The sequence below is a fragment of the Carya illinoinensis genome, chromosome 14 (assembly GCF_018687715.1).
Source record: "Carya illinoinensis cultivar Pawnee chromosome 14, C.illinoinensisPawnee_v1, whole genome shotgun sequence".
NCBI lineage: Eukaryota > Viridiplantae > Streptophyta > Magnoliopsida > Fagales > Juglandaceae > Carya > Carya illinoinensis.
Genome location: NC_056765.1, coordinates 6,219,848 through 6,242,177, shown reverse-complemented (window position 1 = coordinate 6,242,177; position 22,330 = coordinate 6,219,848). Strand labels below are relative to the sequence as shown.

The following is a 22,330-nucleotide window of genomic DNA, read 5'->3' as shown; positions in this document are numbered from 1 at the left end:
GCTACTCATCATCCTGATACACCATATTTATTTTTAATTTATTCTTTATAAACTAATTAAATTTTTTCTACTCATCATCCATACATCACAAATCAAGTTAGCTGACGGCCTAGAAAGTCTTGGAGCATCTGGTTTCTCTATTTCTTTCTCTCATGTTCATCAACCTCCTTACGCCTTGGATGGATTTTTACTTTGGATAAAATTGGCTTTCCTAGTTTTAGAAATCCCAAATAGTTGATGCTATATAGTTTTGTTTCACAATCTTTTCTATTACCTATATAAAAGCTGAAACAATGTCTTTACATGTAACAAGTTACAAGCCTAATTAACTTGGGCTTAGTCCAAGCCCATGGCCACATGCATCCTTCACCTTTCAAAAAGTCTATTTGCACCTGGGAGTGGTAACCCGTCACTAACCCTTGCGTACACGGGCCTCCACGAGGATAAATGAAACACTACGTTTCATATACATGCCAATCAGTCGCTTCGTTTAATCTAAATTGCCATGTTCTCGCTAAATCAACAGTCATCAACAAGCAGTATCACAAATTTTAGGACTATTCATTCGGACCGGTTTTTAACTGGCTTGGCCCAGAATCCATATAACCGGGTTTCTGGATGAGGTTTTCGGCCCGGATTAAAACCGGGCCAAAACCCGTATCATGAAAACTGGGTGCATTTGGGCTGGGTACCGGATTTTAAATCCGAAACCCGGTACCTGGGTTTTTTTTTTTTTCCCAATGCAAAAACGGATTCAATTAGTCGATTTTAGTTTTTGTTCTTACTCTCTCTCTTTCGCTCTCTTATCTCTGCGCTGAAAGCTTTCTCCTAGTCACTCCAAAACCCTAGCGTCATCCCTCTCTCAATCTCAGCCTCTCCGAAGCCCTATCTTTGATTCTTCCCGCTCAAGAGCTATATTGAAGTGGGTTTTTTGTCATGGGTCGTCTCCATCTCTCTCGCTCTCTTGTGTCGCCAGGGTCCCATTCCGCAACCAGGTGAGGGAAATTTTGATATTTTCTATCATGGGTTTGAGTTTTGGACTGTTAAGTGCTGAAACCCTAGCCCCAAGTGCCGAAACCCTAATACTCTTAGATCTACTCTTAGATCTAAGACGTGGATTTGAGTTATTTTTGCTTTTTTGCTCTGGATCTACTCGTAGATCTGATCCCATAATTTGCATTATATTTTCTATTTATTTGTAGATCTTAGAATCCTTGATGTGCTCTGATATTTGGGTTATTTTTTATTTTTGGGTTGTTTTTTGAATCGTGGAGATCTGATATATGACTTTGATGTTCTTAGAAAATCAGTTTCTTGCCTTATTTCATGGATCTGCTTTTCAAACAAAAAAATATAGTTTAAGAACATATGAATATTCATTTTTTTTAGGGTTTTCGGTGCTAGCATTTTTCTATTTATGAAGTCATGAACACTGCAAGGTTCTTCAGTGCTTTTGTATGTTCTTGTGTGATCATATATTATCTGAACTTTTCTTTTGCTATATATAACTCGTACCCTTTCCATGACTGAAGATAACCCTTATATTTTGGCTTTTTGAGTAACTAACTCAAGGCAACCTCTTGGTACATACCCACAGTTCGAATTAATACAATCTTAAACAGGTTTAGAGTAAAACACAAATAAAAAAGGTTGATAAAGTTAGAGCACTTATCCTATTATAATTGTTGCTTTCTGATACATTTATATGTCTATGGCTCTCTTTCTAGGTAATGCTTATCTAATTTAGATTTGCCACAAAATTATTTCTTCTTTTGGTAAAATAAGCATACCAATAATGCTATTATGCTTACAAAGTTCATCAAAAAGGAGTTCATATCAATTTAGGCAACACATAAATTTAGTAGTCTTTTTTTTCAACCAAAAGGCAATAGTAACTATCAAAAAGTAACTTTTAACTTAAGTTGCAGCTCAAACCCAGAGAGAAAAACAACCAAAATGAGAAACAGAGTAAAAAGACTTGGCGATTCTCAAGATCAGTCTCCCAACTAATATTCTTAGAATGCTGCATGAGTGTGTTTGGGCTTGTGTTTGTGTTTGTGTTTGTCATAACTTTGGCAGGGAAAATGGGTTGGACCTGGTTGGTATATGGCTCCTTTTTTGGCTTAAATCTAATCAATCTTCTCGTTCAATGGCTTAAGTTTTATATCACTGTTGTTTCTTATATATATATTTTTTTACTTGTAATGTCATTATCTTTTATTCTTGTAGGACATGTCATTCCATTTTTGGCCTGGACACTTTCTTTATCTTTAGTATTATTATTATTGTTGTTGTTGTTAGTATTATTACTATTATTTTTGCCTGGAACTTTTAACTTTTAGATAAGTCCAGTCCATATGGGCGGGGAAGTTGGAGCATATACTGTAGTCAACAAATTGGATTTGGAGACCAAAAGTGATGGTTATATATCTTTTATGTTTAAGTAGTGGAGTATACATATAAGTGTTAATGAGGATGGTGAAATAGACCCATCGTAGAAGATCCAAATGGAACAGTGAAGAAGGAGATCTGGATCTGTCAGAGTATTGCAAAAGTCTTCTGATTGGACTGATGATGATACAATAGCTTGTAATTTTGTATTTTGTAATGTAATTAAATACAAAATAATGTAATATGAAGTGGGTTATAAATATTGAATTTCTATTTTTTAGATGCATTTAGTTAAAAAGATAATTAGTTTTCTATATATAAAAAAATGTTTTTCAAATGTAATAGAATATAAGCTTTAGATTAAAACAAAAATGCTTTACAAGAACATCTTTTTCTAGAAAAAAATTTCATGGTATATAGCCTTTGTAGTGTTTTAAGAAACAAAAACAAAAACACAAAAAAGGGGTACATGTGGAACCCAATTCCCAGGTTATAAAAACCCAGATTCATCCGAGTTTCGGCTCTAGTCATAACCCGGGTATATCCGGTCCGGAACTCGGTCCGGATTTGGAATCTGGGTTCTGAGCTGGGTGTACCTGGATACCTGGTCCGAAACCCGGATAAACAGTCTTAGCAGATTTGATTCCCCCCTCCCCACGAGCAGTCCTCTTTGGACAACCCACGAGTAGCATCGCAGTCATCAACAAGCAGATTCTGCGTCTTGTCTTCTCAACTTCATCTTCTCATCTTTTCATCTTCTTCTCACCAACCCCCTGAAGCCCAAAACCCTAACCCCAACCCACCAAGCCATGCCTCTCCCTGCCTTCGTATGGTTGATCCTGATCTATTGCCAGGATGACCATTAAAAAAATGAAGTTAAACTTTCCAATCTTTTTATATAAACCACACAATAAAATCGTTTGAATTAGCAATTACCTGTATTTTGTTAGTTTGCTCCAATTTTTTTCTTTGATAGGTTACACCGTTACTCTGTCTGTTCCATAACATAGGTTGGTTCCATATGAGCCTAATACAAGAATTGAAAGCAAAACCTCTACATATGAAACTATGCTGGAAAGTTTTTCTTAATGGGTTTGAAGTTTTTCGAAGAGTAGCGTTAACCCAGTAAGTCAGATGCATGCTTCTGAGATACTGGATTCAATTATGTGATTATCCAGTTTTTGTTGGGTATTAATCTATTTTTATGACTATCTAGTTTTCATCTCACTATATATATTTTTTGAATTAAATGCAGGGATATAACGACGACATTTCCAAGTTTTGTGTTTAATTCTGAGGTTGATGAGATTGCTACGTGAAAGAAAGGAATAATAAATAGCTTAGAAATATTAAGAATTTAGTGTGGTAGATATTTTGATGTAATTCTTCAAACAACAAACATTGTGAGAGGCAAAAGAAAGAAAGAAAGAGTTCATTACTCCTTTTCAGAATGAGTAGGTAAGGTTGATGTGAAACTGAAGAAGCTTATATCCACCAGCCGAAGAAGGGGGTGGTAGAAATTTAAATTTTACTACTCTACTGTGGACTAGAAATCAAGCGATATACTACTCTTGGGGATGATTCTAAGTCAAATTTAAATTTTAAAAATGGTTTTGCAACTGTAGTCTAAGACTCTAAATTGATTGTAATTGCTAATTTCTTTAATTCTGCAGTGAATAAATTGTTTGATTGTGATCGATTCAGAACACAAAATTTTGATTGTGATCGATTCAAAACACAAAATAATTTTTCTTTTAAAGAGTTGATCTTTAAGATATGAAAAAATATTGGGAGCAGCCACTATTTATCACTGCACACCACACATCCAATAAAAAACATCTATATATCTTATGAAAAACATCCCTACACCCTATAAAAACCTATAAGTGTGTGGTGTGCAACATAAATAGTGGCTGATGTATAGTAAATCCCGAAAGATATATATTCTCAGTTTGTCAACAAAATCTTTTGCAACTTGGGTTTGAGGAGTGCCACAACCGACACAATTAGATAGTTTAATTTTAATATTTAGAATATTTGTGTATTGAATGTAATTCATAGACACATGGCAGATTTGTGTTTTTGTGTTTTGTGTATTTGGAACAAATGACTGAAGTTTTTGGATGGATAGCTTTAGTGAAACTGCTAGCTCAGGCGGTTTGATTCAAGCATTAGTCGAGACTGTTGAGGATGGTTCTCCACAATGCAAAGAGCACGCAGTGGGAATCCTCCTCCTCATTCGCCAGGGCTGTAGAGAAAGATACAGAGGGTTGATTCTAAGGGAGGGAGTGATGCCAGGGCTGCTTCAGTTGAGTGTAGATGGGACATGGAGGGCTAAAAATGCAGCTAGAGAATTGCTATTGCTTTTGAGGGATTGCTCGAGTAATGGTTCAAGTAGTGAGCAACCAAAACATGAGCTTATAGAGCAGATTATGCAAGAAATTGATGCTAGGGGAGGACATTGAGGGGATGACATCGAGACATGATTGCGAAGCTTAATACATGACATGCCATTATTTCCTGCAAAGTTGTACTTCGACGGACAATGAACTGCATGTGTATATTGAAGAAAAGATAACCATATTATTTATTATCCAAGAACCTGTACTAGGAACATCATCTATCTATTCCAATTCACAATTTTGGAAGCTTCAGAGTTTTGTCCTTTTCAGTTAAACATGAACTGTTCTTCCAACTAATTAGATCCAGATAAAATATTGTAAACCAATAGATTACAACATCCCAATATTCCAAATGAAGCATTCTATGCACCAGAAAAGTGCATGAGAAGATACAATATTCCTGGCGAGGAATTTAGGCTAACAGCTCTTCTAAAGCAATGAAGCTGGAATCCATCCCAGTCTCTTGCATATTGCCTTCTTGATGGGTAGTGAAAAGGCTGCCTCCTTCCAACATCTCTTTAACTCGCACATGAACCACTTATATCCAGGAATATAAGTTGGGATTGGCACAAAACTGTAGCACCGACCAGCTTTTTGGAACACACCTCTAAACCATGACATATAATGGAATATAGCAGCTCACGATCTTTAAACCATAGCATGCAAGAGAGCAATCATCCCTGCGGTATCTTGACATTTGGAACAAGGATCTCCTTCATTTTCACTTGAAATGGATAGTTTGCCCTGCCTTATTTTCTTCACTCACACTGTTCTGCTCCAAACTTCCATCCCTGCAACAATTAAATCCATTAGCACCCTGGCAACAGCCAGCCACATTATCCTTATCGCTCTGCGTGCTGATTTCTTCAGGCTTCTTCTTGCTTTTCTTCACATCCCCATTAAGAAGGTTTTGTTTATCTTCCTCGTCAGCTGCCCCCATTTGCCCCTGCAATAATTTTTGTTATTTTTATGCTCAACCATTGTTGGAATAATGCCGATGATTGAAAGTGTGATAGTTTATTGGAAACTAGAAGACCTTTTTACAAGTACAAATGCAAGGGAAAAAACACCAAAATACTTTCTTTTTTGAATTTTTACAGATAATCTATACTAATATTACAGACAACAAGATATGGTCATTACGTTATGTAAATAGATTTAATAATGATATTCAGGAAGACATTATCTGTCAACTTAGACCTTTTTACTAGACTTAAAAAGGCTCATATTCAGACGACAAGAAATGGCTTATTGCATTACTTCTTTTTTAACTGATGACGATCAGCAGGAAATTGTCTTTCAACTTAGACCTTTTGATTTAGAGTCGAAGAGGTTCTTATAATCGTATTGGAAATGAACTTTTGGTACATGGTAAAAGAAAAATGAAGTATGGATGGTAAAAATCAGTCTACTAAGGCTACCCAACACGCAAAATTATGTGATGTAATCCATGTCCAAAGATGAATAAAATTGAAGACAGGAAGGAGGTCTATATAAGGAGTCACATAATTTTTGTTGGTCTCATACCTCAGATAGGGGAGGGCCATGATCTTTAATAATGATGGATTCTTAATAACGAAGTTATGCCACTCGGACTTGTCTATCTTCCCATCTTGGTCCACATCAGCTTCCGAGAAAGTCTATCCATAAACATTAAGAGCTCCATGGTAAAAGCATTGTTCATGATATAATGGACAAAATAAAAACAAAAGGCAAAAAAATAAGTGAAAAAGCAAATCATTATTATAATACCATAAATATCCCAGAAAATCACAAAGCAGAATCATTTTACATTTCTTTTGACAATCTAGGCGCTTCATGAAACTCTAATGGATGAACGGGAACATATTAAGGGGATGAAACCATTCACTAGAGCATCAAAATTTGCATAAAAAAACAGTACATCGAAGCAACAAAACTCTTCCAAGAACCGTCCAGAACTCCACAAAGAGATCTAACTCCCTCAGGCTAGCACCAAGTAAAGATAAGTAAACAAAGTCCGACAAAAAAATTAATCAACTACCAATAGAAACTTCTTATTCAAAAAAGTAGCAAAGAGATAGAAAATAATGCAAAGAAATGTGAAAATCTAAGCTTACCCATGACGACAACCACCGGCCCAGATTTGGTGGCTTTCTTCGGCTGGGTTTGGATTGTGCTCCGAGCAACAGCACTCTCCTGAGCGAAACCTCTGATTTCGTTTTGCTTTCCTGGTTTCATTTCACACTTTCCCTCTCCTTTTGTGCTTTTCTTTTTTTAGATATATCGGCTGACATGGCCAGCCGATTCTCCCGTGAACCCAACCCGGACACACCAATTATTCTAATTTAACAGCTCAGGGTGAAGAAAATGTCTTAGAAGCTGCTAGAAATGTACAAATGAATACACCAAAACCCCAGAAATTTTTTATGGGATAAAAAAAAAAATGAACAATTGGAAATAAAAATCTGAAATTGCAAAATTCAGGTAATGATGACTTTGAAGTGACCTGGGTAGGCAACTGCCGAAAGGTGTCTCCCCTCTATATTTTCTCTCCCAATATTACTTGGAGAGCATACACAAATAAAGGAGTTCAGAGCAATTGGTCGCATCATCCATCATATAGCTATGATCAACTTCATATACATGAGCTCCAACATGCAAACCAAATCATCCCTGTAAGTTTAGACATATGATTAGATAGTCTTGAGAAAAGTTCTTTGTTGCAGAAGCCGTAATCAAATTCAGCAAAATTTAAATTACCATCACTTTCAACTCTAAGAAACATGCAGGCATTATTGAAATTGTTGTCGTGAAATTACACAGCCTCAACATTGTGGCCTCCGGATTCCAGTCCTGGATCTCCTCCGTTACCCCCTCCTATATTTCTTTCCTTTACTCTTCTTCCGCCTCCTTACAATTCTCCTGGATGTGAAGATTCATGCATATGGTGATATTTATTTGAATATGGAAGAATAAAACCATAAAGAAAGCGAGGTAATTATAACTAAATTATTTACCTGTAGAAGTACGTTATATTTTTTCACAAACTCTCAATTCCTCTCCCCTGTTCCTTCTTTACTCAAAGTCGTTTCTGCAAATAAAATTTTATAAGTTGAAGGTTAAGAAGGTGGATGTGGGACTAAAGATGAAATTGGTAGAAAAATACCTGGATCAGTCAAGCTAGATCATATTCCCATAACGATAAACATTCCGCTTTCGGATGTGAGCAATCTTGTGCCAATCCTCACCTGTCTCTTTTCGCATCTTTGTACTAAGATGGGGCAATCATAGATTGTCAACATTTTCAGAGAGGATAGCCCTTCCATTGCTTTGGGCAGTGATGTTAAACCAGAGCATGCATTAATTGTGAACACCTCAAGTGATGCCCAATTGGAGATCCACTCTGGTATAGCTATAAAGCTTGAACAATTTAAGATTTGGAACTGTCGTAGAGTGGTAACATGTTGAAGCCCCAACGGGAGAGACACCAATTTCGGATTACTTTGAAACTCCAAAGAGATGAGGCTTTTAAGCCCTTTCCATTGCATCCCGTGCTCATCGTTGCCTAGATCAAGCACGGGACAATCAATAAGCTTCAGCTCGAGAAGTGCAGTGAGATATTGTATACCTTGAGAGAGAGACTTTAATCTAGGGCAGTCAGATATCTCCAAGAACTTGAGAGATGAGGTTTTGCAACCCATCCTCTGGCAATGTTTCTATATCCCCAATATGCATTAAGCGTATTTCTTTCAATTTGGAGAGAGGAGCAGATGAAAAGACAATGGGTATAGAGGAGGAGGAGGAGGCTTCCACTGTTGTTGACAGGTTTACATTTTTCATCATTGTTTGTTGCACTGGTTTCCAGCTGGCACTCCTTAGGTATAAGTCTTCTTGCAGATGTGGAAACATTGGCAATGAAGTCAACATAGGGACTCCCGTATTGTTAAATTTGAAAGACGAGGAAAAGAAGGGAGTAGTGAAGAATCACTCGTCCTCCACCAACCCTTGAGATTGGGGCACCATTGGAGTCTAATTACCTCCAGAGATGGGAAGAATTCAATTAAAGCCGACGAAGAAGAAGAAGAAAAGTCATTGTTGTCACTACAATCTGATACATACTCCATTTCATCAGGGCAATTCAGATAAAGACTCTTAAGAGAGCGTAGTCGACTCGATGGCTGCAAATATTTCAATTTCCTACAATTCCCTAAACTCAAGTGAATAAGATTTGCTAGTGACAAAAGCCACATCGGAACCCTCACACCCCCATAATAATCTATATACAGTTTTTTAAGATTTGGCAGAGGTTCCAAGCCTTCCGATGCCTTTTCATCTTGTGCATCAACATTTTTTGTGCTCCAACGTAAACGCAAGACCTGAAGATGTTCATTCTTCTTTAGATTTGCATCCTTTGCGACGTCTTCCCCATGCCTCAATTCGCTAATCTTCAACTCTCCGAGTCTTATACTATATAGTCTGTTCAGCTCACTTAACCGGCCACCATCCTTTGGGGCCGAATCAAAGTGGACAACAAACTTAGATAATGTTTGGAGACCTGTCAATTGCCCCAATCCACGTGGCATATAAGTCAAATTCTCACATCCATCATTGTAACGATGCCTGAGGTTCACTAATTTTGTAATTCCTCTAGGCAATTCTTTAAGCCCATTACAATAAGAAAGTCTTAGTGTATGCAAATTTGGCAACCTAGTTATCGAATCGGGTAGCTTCTCAATTTGATAATTCCATGAAAGATCAAGATATCTTAAATGCTTTAACTTACATATAGAACTCAGTACTATATGTAATCCTTTTCCATGTAGATCCAACACGCGCAAGGACTTCAAACTTGAAAAGATTGCTTCACAAACCCCCAAATTTATCATATGAAAAAAGCGTACGTATCCTACTGGCTGTAGATGAGGAAGTTGGAATTACAAAGGAAAAATCTATATTGTTGACAACTGATATGTGCCGAGGTTCCAGACTACCAATGGTTTCTTCCTTAGATTCTACTTTGGCGATCAATGATCCTGCCACTGATATTGCGAGATCATGCATGAGGTCATGCATTTTACCTGTAATCACGTTGCCTAGATCATCCCTTTCAACTTCTTGAAAGAAATATCTCCAAACTAAATCCATGAAATACTCATGACCAACATCTTCAAGACATTCATGTGGATAACATGGCTTTATAAACATCTGTGCTATCCAGAGATTTATCAATTTTGATTTTTCCATCACGTAATTCTTCGGAAATATACTACAATATGCAAAGCATTGTTTCAATCGTGATGGAAGTTGATCATAACTCAGCTTAAGAGTTGGTAAGATGTCATTTTCTTTTACAACAATGCTACATACCACCAGGGCGTAACCCCGCCGTGTCCCCGTGACTGACACGTCAGCTAGGAAAAAAAAAAGAGAAAAAAAAAAGAGATAAAGGCTAAAGAAAGCAGAGAACGCGGGAGGAATATTTTTGAGGTGATTTTGAAGAGAAGCGGGCAGAGGCCAAACCGGAAGCTCCCATCGCCGAACCGGAAGCTCCAATCGCCGACGAGCTAAACCCTTCATTCCTCTGTGCAGTCATCTGTATTTGTGAGTAAGTAAGAGAACGGTGAAGAAAACTGTGTAGGATCTGAAAACCCCAAGCAGAGACGTTGTTGAGGAGCTAGAACTGGTTTTTAGCTTGTTGTTTCATCTGCATTTGTGGGTAAGAGAACGGTTTTAACTGGTTTTTAGTTGTTGTTACACATTTTCTGGTTTGTTTATTTGTTCTCCTGTGTTAAACTTTGTTTTTATTTGTTTTTGGGCATTTTCTATTGCTTAGTAGTGGGTTTTTTTTTTTTTTAATATTTTCAGTAGCTTGGGTTTATTTTTTTGGTACTTGCGTTTGATTCAGGAAGGAGAAAGCTCATCCAGTAAACTGCACTTTAACCGGGGATGTATCTAGCATTATTGTTAGACTTTTCCTTAGAATTTGTAATGAATTTGAGGGTCACGGAAGTTTGAGGCTCTGTGATTAATTTGTAACGTTTTTTTTTTTTTTTTTCAAGTTCTAGAAATTCTTGAGACAAAAAGTATCTTTTTAATATAAAAATTTTGGTCCTAAAAGATATAAATTGTTGTAGTGAGGGACTACTTCCTTCTGAGTTGAGGACTTTGATTGAATGAGATTGTAGATATCAAAAAAGGAAATTGCTATTTGAACTCCAAGCAAGCCATGCACCTTGAAGGACCTCTTAAGACTCTTGCTAGTGCCCAGCTCCTTTGCGAATAATAGATTATTATATGGTTGAGTATCTTATCTAGGTCTAGACTTATGATTAATTTCATTAATTATGGTAGTGTTTGGTTATGATAAATTTTGAGCATTTTTTTTAGAGTGGGTTATGATAAATTTTGAGCATTGGTAAGACTGGCGAGTTAAGACTGGGAGAGCTGGGGTTTGTTTGGATTTCAATTCATTTCATATACATATGTGTATTTGCATGTACATGCATGTTCTGGAATAGTACATATGTACATGAATTGATGATGTCCATTAATTATCATTGGCCTCCATATTCAGTGGAACATGCTTACATTATTATGAGTAAAAAGGAAATCCTCATAATCTCGCAAGCTGACACTTAGGCTCACTTCTTCATTGTTCAAGTTCATGACATCAATAATGAGAATGGCCATATTCGAATTGAAATCGAAGTAGAGCAAAAATTAGAATAAGTTTATTTGGCCCTTAGTACTTAACGCGTATTAATTAGTTAAGATGGTTTTGATTTGGCCCCTAGTAATTATGAAGAATCTAAGCAAGTACAAATTAGCTAAATAGCATTCAAAGTTCATTTGATTAAATGCCTTTAAATAGCATTCAAAGTTCATATTTATGTTGAATTACTTAATCCTGGTTGTAGTTCTATTATATTTTCCCAGCATGGGAAACGAGAAAGAACAGCCAACTACATGTCCATCATCTAGCTCAAATCCTCCATCGGAGGTATGTATGTTATATAATTGTGCACTTCAATAACATTGGTACTGTTGATATTTCTTGTTTGAAAATATATCAATAACTTTATCTAATAATGTTAGGTCATACCATCAACCACGCAAAACATTCCACCTTACATGGCTGGTTACTTTGGACCAGTGCCTATGTGGTCACCAACTTTTCTATCATATCCGGCTGGTAACCAATATCCAATCAACATACAGGTAGTGATAACTTGTAGCGGATTTTTTTCTTAATAAGTTGTCTTTTTTGCAACTATTACGAAAATAAGGTGCCTTAATTGCAGCAGTTTAATTGATGAGCTTTTATAATTTGTTGCAGAATTCTGGTTACGGATTTCAAGGAATCATTACCATCCAACCACTTGAAAAACTTACAATCTGGTAAGCCTTGCTTAGAAATATTTCATGCATTTATTAATAACAGGAACTGTACATTATATTAATGCATATACAGTTGCAAAATATTTTAGGCAACAAATAATGTAGTTACCTGGGTATTATACTTTGAACACCTTAAGAAGGGTCTTCTAGGATTTTTTGTAGTAGTTGACCATTTCAATGTGGCTTCCAGCTCGCAGAAGCACACTTCTTTTCCCAAACTACGTTTGGGAAAAGATGATGAAGATATTGATGATGTGGATTTTGACATTCTAAGATGAACCCCCATAAAACAATTGGATAACAGTTGAATAATGATGGAATAATTGGTGAAGAGCAGCAAGTTTTGACAATTTAATGAAGAGCAGCAAGTTTAGAAAGTATTCTGTTCAGTATAATTAGTTTTTAACTTTCAAATTTCATTAATGAAGGGAAGTTAGTGAAATACTACTCTGAAACACATAAACCAACAGTCCTGAGAGAATTGATACTTATAAAATAATTAAAAGAATCTGTGTGTCTTGGTACTTATAAAAAGCCCAACAGTCCCGAGAGAATTGATGTTTTCTTATGTACAGAAAATGCAAACCAACTTAAAGAATGGAGCTTATTAACTGAAGCAAATACTTCAAAGAAGAGAAGGAGAAGGTGAAAGACAGAGTGTCTAAGAAGCAACTGGGTGTGGTTAATGAGGTGATCATTTTAGATTTTGTATACACCATATTCATTGTATTGATGACACGTAAAAGATATGAAATACTTAAAAGATATGAATCCCAAAGGAAAGCATTATTGCCGTTTGATGTAAAAGGGTTTTAAAAAGTTCATAACTTTGTCCACTTCTCAATACGGGAAAAAAGGGACCAGTCTGGCCAAAGTTTAACGGGCTTAAAAGGTTGGTGGGGCTCAATAAAGGATGTCTAATTTTCAAATAAACAAGGATGAAAGAATTCAATCCAAATATTTAATTCTTAAGGAGCAGATAATTACAAAACCTCAGAAAGCAAAAAAAGATGGTATGGAAAGCAAGAGACAAATTGCAATGGGTTCATTTTTCCTGAATGGTCATGGTTTTTAAAAAGGCTTCTAATCCCAAGTTTTCAATGTGGCTAAATAAAAAATAAAACTCCACAAAATAATTTTAAACAACTGTTGACAGAATTATCTTCTTCTCTCCCAAGTTTAGAACTATATTTATGTTTTACAACTTCCTTATTGTAACAGCCCGCTAGAAATTCAATTGTGAAATTTCTATTAACTTTAGGAATCTCGTGAAAACCCCATAAGTTTTCACGAATCCATTAATCGTATAGGTTTTTGTCTAACTACATAGTTAGTGTTATTATTTATTATGGTATCAGAAGTGTATTTTTGATTATTGAAGATAGTTAGAAGTGTCAAAATATATTATGATTTGTGCCATTAGACTCAGAGGGTTATTTAAAGTCTTATGGCGCAATAACTTTTTTTCATATTTTCGGACAAAACGTCTGTCCAAAACTGTAGATATTATTGGATAAAAAGAAATATCTTGAGGTAATTTTCGTGAATATTATTGGGTAAAAATATTTTGAGTCGATTTTTATAGATATTATTAGATAAAAATATCTTAAGTTGATTTTTTGTAGATATTATTGGATAGAATATTATGAGATAATCTTTTATAGATATTTTGGGTAGGAGAAAACCACACTCAACTCTCAACTCCAGCCTTATCACCTCCCTTATCTCGTCCATAAATGTGTCCAGCCAGCACCCATGAACTTATCTTCAATTACACCTTCTAATAAAAGATTATCAAACACTCTCTCTCGGACAGATTTTAGGAGATCTTTTGCACGCCCATTTCGAAGCTGTTGTAAGTGTTTTATCATAAAGTCTCCTTCATATAAGTTGTTCCTTTTTGAGTCTAGTTTACATGGATATCTTATTTGCCCCATTTGAAGATCATTTTGTCAGTCAAATATTGTGTACACTATAGAAAGGTCATTCTGGGAGATAAACTGGAGAATATGTTATAGTTTGGAGTTTTTGACCAAGCTAATGGATAGATATTGGTCCGAAATTTTTATGGAGTATTGTTAACATGTATATGTGACTATTGGTTGAGTATTTTTGCATGATTAAAGGTTTTGATGAAAGATTTTCTTAGATTTAGAAACTTAGAAACTGGAAGAAGAGAAACAGTTTCTGTTTTGAGAAAGTTTAACTCTTTGGTGGTCTAAACCTATTCTAATGACTTTAATAATTTTATTGGAAGATCCTAAGTATCTTATATACATGTTATATTATTATTTTGAAGATATTTGATGTTAGTTTCAAAGATATGAAATTTTATGCAAAGAGATATTCAAATAAGCCAAAGTGTGGATATTCTTGGCTAAATTTATGTTTTGGTTAATTTCTAACCATGTGATTTTGAATTAGAAGCTTATATATGTTTTAGGACATCTTTTTAAACCATGTGATGGTTTGGTTTGAAGATCATATATTTATAAGTCATAGATCAAGAGATTTATCAAAACTAGTTGAGGAAAAAGTTTCTGTTTTTGGACTAAGTGTAAAACCAAAAAACTCCAAATGTTATTTTGTGATTTTGGTGACTTTGGTTTGATGATTTAAAGCATGATTGATGTTAGGATGATATTATGAATATGTTAGAAGTAAGATTTGATTTTTGAAACTCTTGGAGATATTTTGATTTAAGGTCAAAACTTGTGATTCAAGTGCTTGGAACTTTTTACAAAAAAAATTTGGTGTTGATTATTAGATTTTTCTAAATGGATGTTTTAAGTATGGTTTTGAACTTTGGATTGGAAGATGTTTGTTGTAAAATTTTGGTTTAAGCATGAGTTTTAAAGTTGAAAAGAATTGCAAAAAAAAAAAAAATAAATAAATAAGGGAAATGGCCTATGGATGTTTCGGCCATAGTGTATTTTCCATAGTTGTGTTTTGTTTTAAATTTTTTCTGAATTGATATTTAAGTTTATGACAAAATTTACATGAGGAATGTAAATTTTGGAAACTTTTGGAGTTATTATGCAAAATCCTTAAGTTATGGGTAAAACGGTCATTTTCCCACATGTAGACAGTAAAATGAAAATTTTACTCTTTAAGTTAGTATTTTCCATATTTCAAATTATTAGTGATTTAGTTCTAACTTTTAGAATCACTAATTACAGTTCCTCGTGATCGCACTTGAAGTTTTATAAGAAACGCGGAGATCGAGGTAAGTTAGCTTTTAACTTACTAGCAGTCTACTGTGTATGTGTGCTAAGTAAAGGAACTATAGTGTATGTATGTATGTTATCATATATGTCATGCCATGCCAAGTTATCACGTAATTATCTATTATACAGAATTTATTCTGTCATCAATTTTTATCTGTTACATAATATATTCTGTCATGTATTACTGTACATTACAAGTATGTCATGTTAAATATGTTATCTATTATATGTTATGCCATGTTACGAAATGTTTCTATCTCAAGTTGGTCATGTATTTCAAGTTATGTTCAAATCACGTTATATTACGTTAGGGCTCCAGTCCTTTAGTTTTCTAGTCACGTTTCATCTTGAGTACATTCAGTTTGTGTAGAATACATGGGGCCACAACAACTGTGGAGTATGTATTTAACAGCATTGTGATGTGTAGAATACATGGGGCCACAACAACTGTGGAGTATGTATTTACACGTAGAATACATGGGGCCACAACAACTATGGAGTATGTATTTTTCATGTTAAGTCAAGTTTGCGTAGAATACATGGAGCCACAACAACTGTGGAGTATGTATTTTTCATGTTAATTCAAGTTTCAGAGTAAGTTCATACTAAGTCAAGTTTCAGATCAAGTTCATGTCAAGTCAAGTTCAGTTCATGTTTCGATTTAAGTTATGTCAATTATGCTATGTTGTACGCTAAGTTATGCTTTAATTATTTATGAATTTGATTATACATTTATGCTTTTACTGTCATCCATGTATCATTAGCATGTGTGGAAGTTTTTTGTTAACTTGCTGAGATTTGAAATCAAATCTCACTGTGGTAGTCCCAACTACCATTCCTCTCGAATGGTAGATCTTGTTACAGGACCTGAAGGAGGATCAGGAGCTGACCATCTAGATACAGTCGATTGAATGACGGTGCGTCGTTAATGTTAATATAGTAGTTAAATTACTACTTGTACGATGGAGTTGCATCTCCAGTACTTTTGGATCATAACTATTTTGGACTAGTGTTGTGATTTTAGTTGTTCAATAGGTTTTTATGTATGGAGTATGTTTTAAGCATTTGGGATATTTTCAATTTGGTGCATAGTATTGCTAAAGAAAAAAAAAAAATTATCCGCTGCGAATATTGCATATTGTTAGATGCATGTTAGGAACATTGCATCTTATATGTCATGAACGGGGGCAGGTAACCTTGTGTTGCATGTCTCGACGCTTCAAATTTCCGTTCGATCCCAAATGAAATTTGGGGGCGTCACACTTATACCCAAGTTTAGAACCATTTTCTTATTATTCCAAATAATTATTTTCCTTGTATTTCTTAAACCAGAAATTTAACGCCCTACCAACCAGAAAAAACTAGCATTCAAAGTTCAATTTGAAAAAACCTAGCCAATGAAAATTTTATCTTCCTACCAAAGCATCAATTTGGTATATCGTTATGTCATAATACTGCACACTACTCTGAAATATGCCATAGCATTTCTTCTACCAAGACAACACTACTCTGAAATTATGTGCAACCGAAGAAAAGCCATGGATTGATTCATACTAGGACCAAGAAAAAACATTTGAATGCACATACGCGAAACATTCATCAAATAAAGATCTGTATCTAAATAGAAAAGGGCTAAAAAAAAACACTATTGTCTAACTTCATGAGAATCCATCCACACCGATCCGAATAGCACCAAGTACATTCATAGCAATATCCGACCATCCAATTCCAAGAGCAACAATAGAGAAATATTCAAATCAAGAATTTCAAACTAAATGCAAGCTTTAGTTATAGCGTATATATGGAAAAGTCTAAACTCGAAAATGGGTATAGAAGGTAACAAGGCAATAAGAATATAAAGAAACGAAATAAACCTAAATTCTTTCGGTCTTCCCACAGCTTATCTACTGCCCGTGCAGCTCGCGGTGGTTGTTTCGTTCTGGAATGGGTTGTTTCTCAAGCAAGTGCAGAATGGGTTCCCCTAATCTTTGAGTTAGGGTTCGTCTGGGTTTCAGCTTGGAGGTTAGGGTTAGGGTTCGGGTGGGTTAGAATGGGATGAGTTAGGGTTAATTCGGGAGCTTGAGGGTTCGGCTGGGTTATGGTGGGATGAGAGGAACTGGTTAGGGTTCGTGTGAGGGCGCCGACAGGCTTCGGCGAAGAGAGAGATGAGGGGGACGAGATTGGAGAGAGACGAGCAAAAGGCTGAACACGGGAGTCAATCCTTTCAATTATCCTCTAAGCTGAAAACAGCGTTGTTGGATTTAGTTGCCACGTAGGCAACGAGGACGCAAAGGGGATGCAGCCCGGGAATGTTTAGAATTTTCCTTTCTTTTATTCTTGGCAGTTTTTTGTTTTTAAAAGAGACCCATTCTGCTTCAGAATTTTCCATGGCTAGTAGCCTTCCCATTGTTTTGATGACAAAAGGGACACCTGAACACTTTTCTACAATCTCCCTTCCAACTTCCACCTCTCTAGAATTCACTGGCTCTTGTCCGTTCTCAAATGCCACTTGCTTGAATAAACACCATGACTTCTCGCTGTCTAAATCCTGTAAAGAATATGGTTCCATTGTTTGGGTAATTTCTGCAACTTTTTTTACTTCGTGTAGTTATTAATATTCTACTGCCACTTGCACCAATCTCCAACACTTTTTCAATTGATTCCATTTTTCAACCTCCTCATTCCAAACATCATCCAACACAAGTAAGTATTTCTTTCCACCAATTTCTTTCCGAAGATTATGCACCAATGTATCCATTTCAACAAACTCTGCTTTCTTTTTTCTTGCCGATTCTAGGATTTTTTTCAACGACTTTTCTAACATCGAAAGTCTCAGAGACACAAACCCACATTTTTAGCTGAAAATGTTCATCTACTTTCCAGTCATTAAATATGCATTGAGCAAGTGTTGTCTTTCCTAATCCTCCGATGCCAGTAATCGGAATGATTCCGACATTCTCTTTAATGTCGGAATCAGAAATAAGTCTTGTTATGATATTCTCTTTGTCACCATCTCTACCAATAATTTCGTCCTCACTTACATAGGAATGAGTATCATCCCACTTACTTGCCCTGACTCCTATGTCCGTAGGGCGTTCCTCCAAGTGGAATTCCCTAACATTTGCGATGGCATCTAACTTCTGTCTAATCGCCTTAATCTTATGACCCATTTTCAGATTATAGACAGTCTGGTTTGATTTGGAGAAGAAGATTCCTACCTTTTTTGCCATCTTCATCTCTCGCAACAGATAGTCGGTGGAGAAAGCATCCATCAAGTCGTCTGCATCATAAACGACATCTTCAAGCTTTTCAAGCCAATCTCTAACTTCCCCGTTCACTGAGCCTTGCTCCTCAGCATGAAGAAGCACGGCTTGGATTGTTGAAACGGTGTTCTTGAGCTTCTCAAGCTGATCAGCTGTGGCACCCCAAAACAGTCCGATCTCTTTGAGAGCCCGGGATCCGAAGCTCTCAATGATTCGTGCAGCAATGTCAAAGAGAATGCCTTCCGCCATTTGTTGATGGTTGGGGAAGGAATGGTAGAAACGGCTCTTGATAAATCACTACAGGGATAGAAGAAAGATATGTTTGCTCAGAATACGTACAGAGGATAAGCCGGGACAAACATTTTATAAGGCCTTGCATGGGATGGAACTGCAAGGAAAGTGACTACTGGAGAGAGTGAGTGAAATTAAAAAGGAGAAATTACTCATACGAGAAATTAGTGATGGACCTACAGAGTAGTACCAGTGCTGAAGGATACGCATCAAAGAAATTAGTTTAATACAAAGTATGAGAGAGAGGGTCTTAATTGAAACTATGACATGTCATCTACCTTGCAAGTTGCCGTCTACCATTAGTAAATGCAATATGGTCCTACTTAACCACTGGACAATTCCATCCCTACGTCTAATAGTAGTTCTCTGGTGCAATGTCATTAGCGAAAAAAGATTTTTTAATAGAGAAATGACAATTATAGATTAGAATATTCAAGTGTTACGCATTTATCTTAAAAAAAAAAATTGATTGAATATGTGATCTACATAAAGAAATTATTTTTTTAACAATAAATTTCAGTTTTTTTCAAAATGAATACATGTAGCTTGAACACTATAAGATTGTATATAGCAATATTATTCTTTCTAATATACTTAATCCTGACATCATTTGGTGGAAAGAACCGTTTGAAATCGTCACATTTCAATGTAAACAAAGCATAATTCTAATTAGCCTGATTCATTTTCGGCACTGTAATTTGGATCCTTTAAGGTTAATTTTTTTTTGTTGGATGTATGACTATAATCTACTTTATTGTTTGATCATCTACCAAATCGTCTTCTGACTTTATTGAAAGTTAAACAATTACTTAGAAGGGAGAGAGACTTCCTATAAGAATATAGAGAAATGAATTTTGCTTAGTATGCTCAGGGTAGAATTCCATAAAATCGAAAGAATATACTCATTACTTAGTAATATCATCTTTTGCCGAACTTAATTAAAACGTGTTGTAATTTTGACTATTTCTTAATTAAAATGCCAGTAGTGGTGTTATTGAAGGTGAAATTAAAAGTTTGTTTGTCACAGCTTGCTTTCCCCCCTGCATCTTCAAGCAACACATTCACGTGATGGGACAAAAATGCTGGCATCAGTTTTATTTTTTTAAGAGTTCATACGTGTCATGATGAAAAGAATTCAATGACTTCGCAAGATGCATGCATGCCACTTTCTTGAAAAAAATGCAGAGGACAGACAAGTAGGCCAGCATGCAGCCTCAATTAATGGAGCAAAAGAAAGAAGCCCTTAGCTACAAAATCAAGGTTGATAGATCTCTGGAAAGGACTCGTCATCTTCTTTCTAAGGACAATTCCATCCATCCGTCTAATACCAGTTATCTAATGCACTGTTATTGTTGATAAAGATTTTTTAATAAACGTAATCCCTGACATCACTTCGGTAGAAGAAACTATTTAGCTGTTTCATTTTCATCCATGTAATTTGGCACCCTTGAACTTCCTTTTTTTGTCACAGCTTGCTTTCTTCCAGCATCTTCAAGCAACACATTCACACGATGAGACAAAAATGCCAGCATCAGTTTCAATTTTTTAAGAGTCCATGTCATGATGAAAAGATTTCAATGACTTCGCAAGATGCATGCATGCCACTTTCTTGAAAAAAAATTGAGGGGACAGACAAGTAGGCCTGCATAAAGCCTCAAATAATGGAGCAAAACAAAGAAAGCCCTTGGCATCAAAATCAAGGTTGATAGATCTCTGAAAAGGATTTGTCATCTACTTTCGGACAATTCCATCCACAAGTCTAATACAAGTTATCTAGTGCATTGTCATTATTATAAAGATTTTTTAATATACGTAATCCTTGACATCACTTCGATAGAAAAAGCCATTTAGTCTATTTATTTTTCATCAATATATTTGGCACCTTTGAGTTTTCTTTTATTGTTGCATCTGTGACTAAAATGAAGTTTATTGTTTCGTATACTAAATTGATGGATACACTTCTTTAAATTTACATAAAAAATTCAAACTTTTTCTCCTTTTTAATGAGTCAGATAGAGACTTCCTATAAGAATATGGAGAAATGAATTTTGCTAAGTATGCTCAGGGTGGAATATATTCGATAAAATCGAAAGAATAAATATACTTATTATTTAGTATTATCGTTCTCTTGCCAAATTAACCTGGTTGTTTTGACTATTTCTTAATTAAAATGCCAGTAGTGGTGTTATTGAAGGTGACTTTCCCCCAGCATTTTCAAGCAACACATTTAGATGAGACAAAAATGCTTGCATTGGTTTTATTTTTTTAAGAGTCCATATCATGATGAAAAGAAATCAACGACTTCGAAAGATGCATGCATGCCACTTTCTTGAAAAACTTACGAGGGACAGACAAGTAGGCCTGCATCTAGCCTCAATGGAGCAAAACCAGATCGATCTTAAGCTTTCTTTCTTTTGCTCCTACATATAAAAAAAGAAATGAGTTCTATTGATCGTACGGAAATTAAAACTTACTAGAATTCTATTTCCTTTTACTACAAATGAGACAGAATTTGATCAAACGTACGTCTAGGGCGGTAGCTGTTGGTGTTAATGACAAGTGGCAGCAAGATAATTTTAAATTAGGCCAAAATATGGATTTCTTCTTCTCAAAGTTGTTCAATTGTTTCCCATTTCTTTATTTAAAAGGGAAACTCTAATTGTATGCACAAAACTAAATAGAACATAAGGTCATTTTCTTAGGCTACACTCAAGTTCTTAGCATTCAACTTCTAGGCAAAATCCACAATAGTTTCGGAAGAGGAAGCCAAGATAGATGAAATGTTAAGAGGTTTTGGAGCCCCTATATATAACAAGAGGCAAGCATGTTGATTGTCTTATATAGAATATAGTTCTTTATAGGAGGTGGAGAGAGTTCTTTATAGAAGGTTGGAAGTGAATTTGTATAACTGAATTCTTCTAGTGGATTGAGTCTCTTGATTGGCTAAAGACGGATAGTTTTACAATTGATAAGTTCTTTAGAGGGCTTTCAACTTGTCTCCAAAATCTTGTGTTTAGTTATATAATACTTATTTTGGTCATTGTGTGTGGTTGCATTATTTTTTTACTTAGGTCTTGCTTTCCGCATAATTCCGATATTATCACCTGTCATGTTCTATGAGTTATTTTTGGGATGCAATGTAGTTTTCTCATATCGAGAAAGATGCACGACGAGTTAAGAAATATGGCAGAAAAGTGAAGAAATGGCGAGGAAGATGGACGACGAGTTAATATGTCTGACAGAAAAGTATGAAGAAATGGCAAGGAAGAAGGGGGGATCTTTCTTGATAGAATGTCTGCTAAACGAAATTGATTTGCCATACAATGAACAAATTATGGCCATGCTGCTCTCGCCAAAGTTCAAGATACCCCAAATA

At 35.6% G+C, this 22,330-nt stretch overlaps 3 protein-coding genes across 6 annotated transcripts; 1 reads left to right on the top strand and 2 right to left on the bottom strand.

The window, feature by feature from the left end:
* The first annotated feature begins 741 nt into the window (after positions 1 to 741).
* LOC122294426 lies at positions 742 to 5,045 on the top strand. 3 transcript variants are annotated; one of them, XR_006237604.1, is made up of 3 exons: positions 742 to 995; positions 3,402 to 3,516; positions 3,647 to 4,104. XR_006237604.1 is itself a non-coding variant. In XM_043103158.1 (2 exons), exons 1-2 carry the CDS (start codon positions 937 to 939, stop codon positions 4,854 to 4,856), a joined length of 393 nt encoding a protein of 130 aa, XP_042959092.1. In that variant the 5' UTR covers positions 742 to 936; the 3' UTR covers positions 4,857 to 5,045. The 3 variants fall into 3 exon arrangements, 1 of the variants encoding a protein (XP_042959092.1); XR_006237603.1 differs by lacking the exon at positions 3,402 to 3,516; XM_043103158.1 differs by lacking the exons at positions 3,402 to 3,516; positions 3,647 to 4,104 and adding an exon at positions 4,523 to 5,045.
* Positions 4,955 to 13,432, bottom strand: LOC122294425 (putative disease resistance protein RGA1). 2 transcript variants are annotated; one of them, XM_043103156.1, is made up of 7 exons: positions 7,942 to 13,432; positions 7,793 to 7,866; positions 7,536 to 7,697; positions 7,282 to 7,448; positions 6,893 to 7,115; positions 6,321 to 6,433; positions 4,955 to 5,739 (listed from the first exon to the last, which is right to left on the bottom strand). In XM_043103156.1, the coding sequence occupies exon 1, from the start codon at positions 9,659 to 9,661 to the stop codon at positions 8,696 to 8,698; it is 966 nt and encodes a 321-aa protein (XP_042959090.1). In that variant the 5' UTR covers positions 9,662 to 13,432; the 3' UTR covers positions 4,955 to 5,739; positions 6,321 to 6,433; positions 6,893 to 7,115; positions 7,282 to 7,448; positions 7,536 to 7,697; positions 7,793 to 7,866; positions 7,942 to 8,695. The 2 variants fall into 2 exon arrangements, with proteins under 2 accessions (XP_042959090.1, XP_042959091.1); XM_043103157.1 differs by having other exon boundaries at positions 7,595 to 7,697.
* A 4,192-nt stretch (positions 13,433 to 17,624) lies between these two features.
* On the bottom strand, positions 17,625 to 18,912 carry LOC122293501 (putative disease resistance protein RGA3). The gene is made up of 2 exons (XM_043102079.1): positions 18,223 to 18,912; positions 17,625 to 17,948 (listed from the first exon to the last, which is right to left on the bottom strand). The coding sequence occupies exons 1-2, from the start codon at positions 18,910 to 18,912 to the stop codon at positions 17,625 to 17,627; spliced, it is 1,014 nt and encodes a 337-aa protein (XP_042958013.1).
* Between the last annotated feature and the right edge of the window lie 3,418 nt (positions 18,913 to 22,330).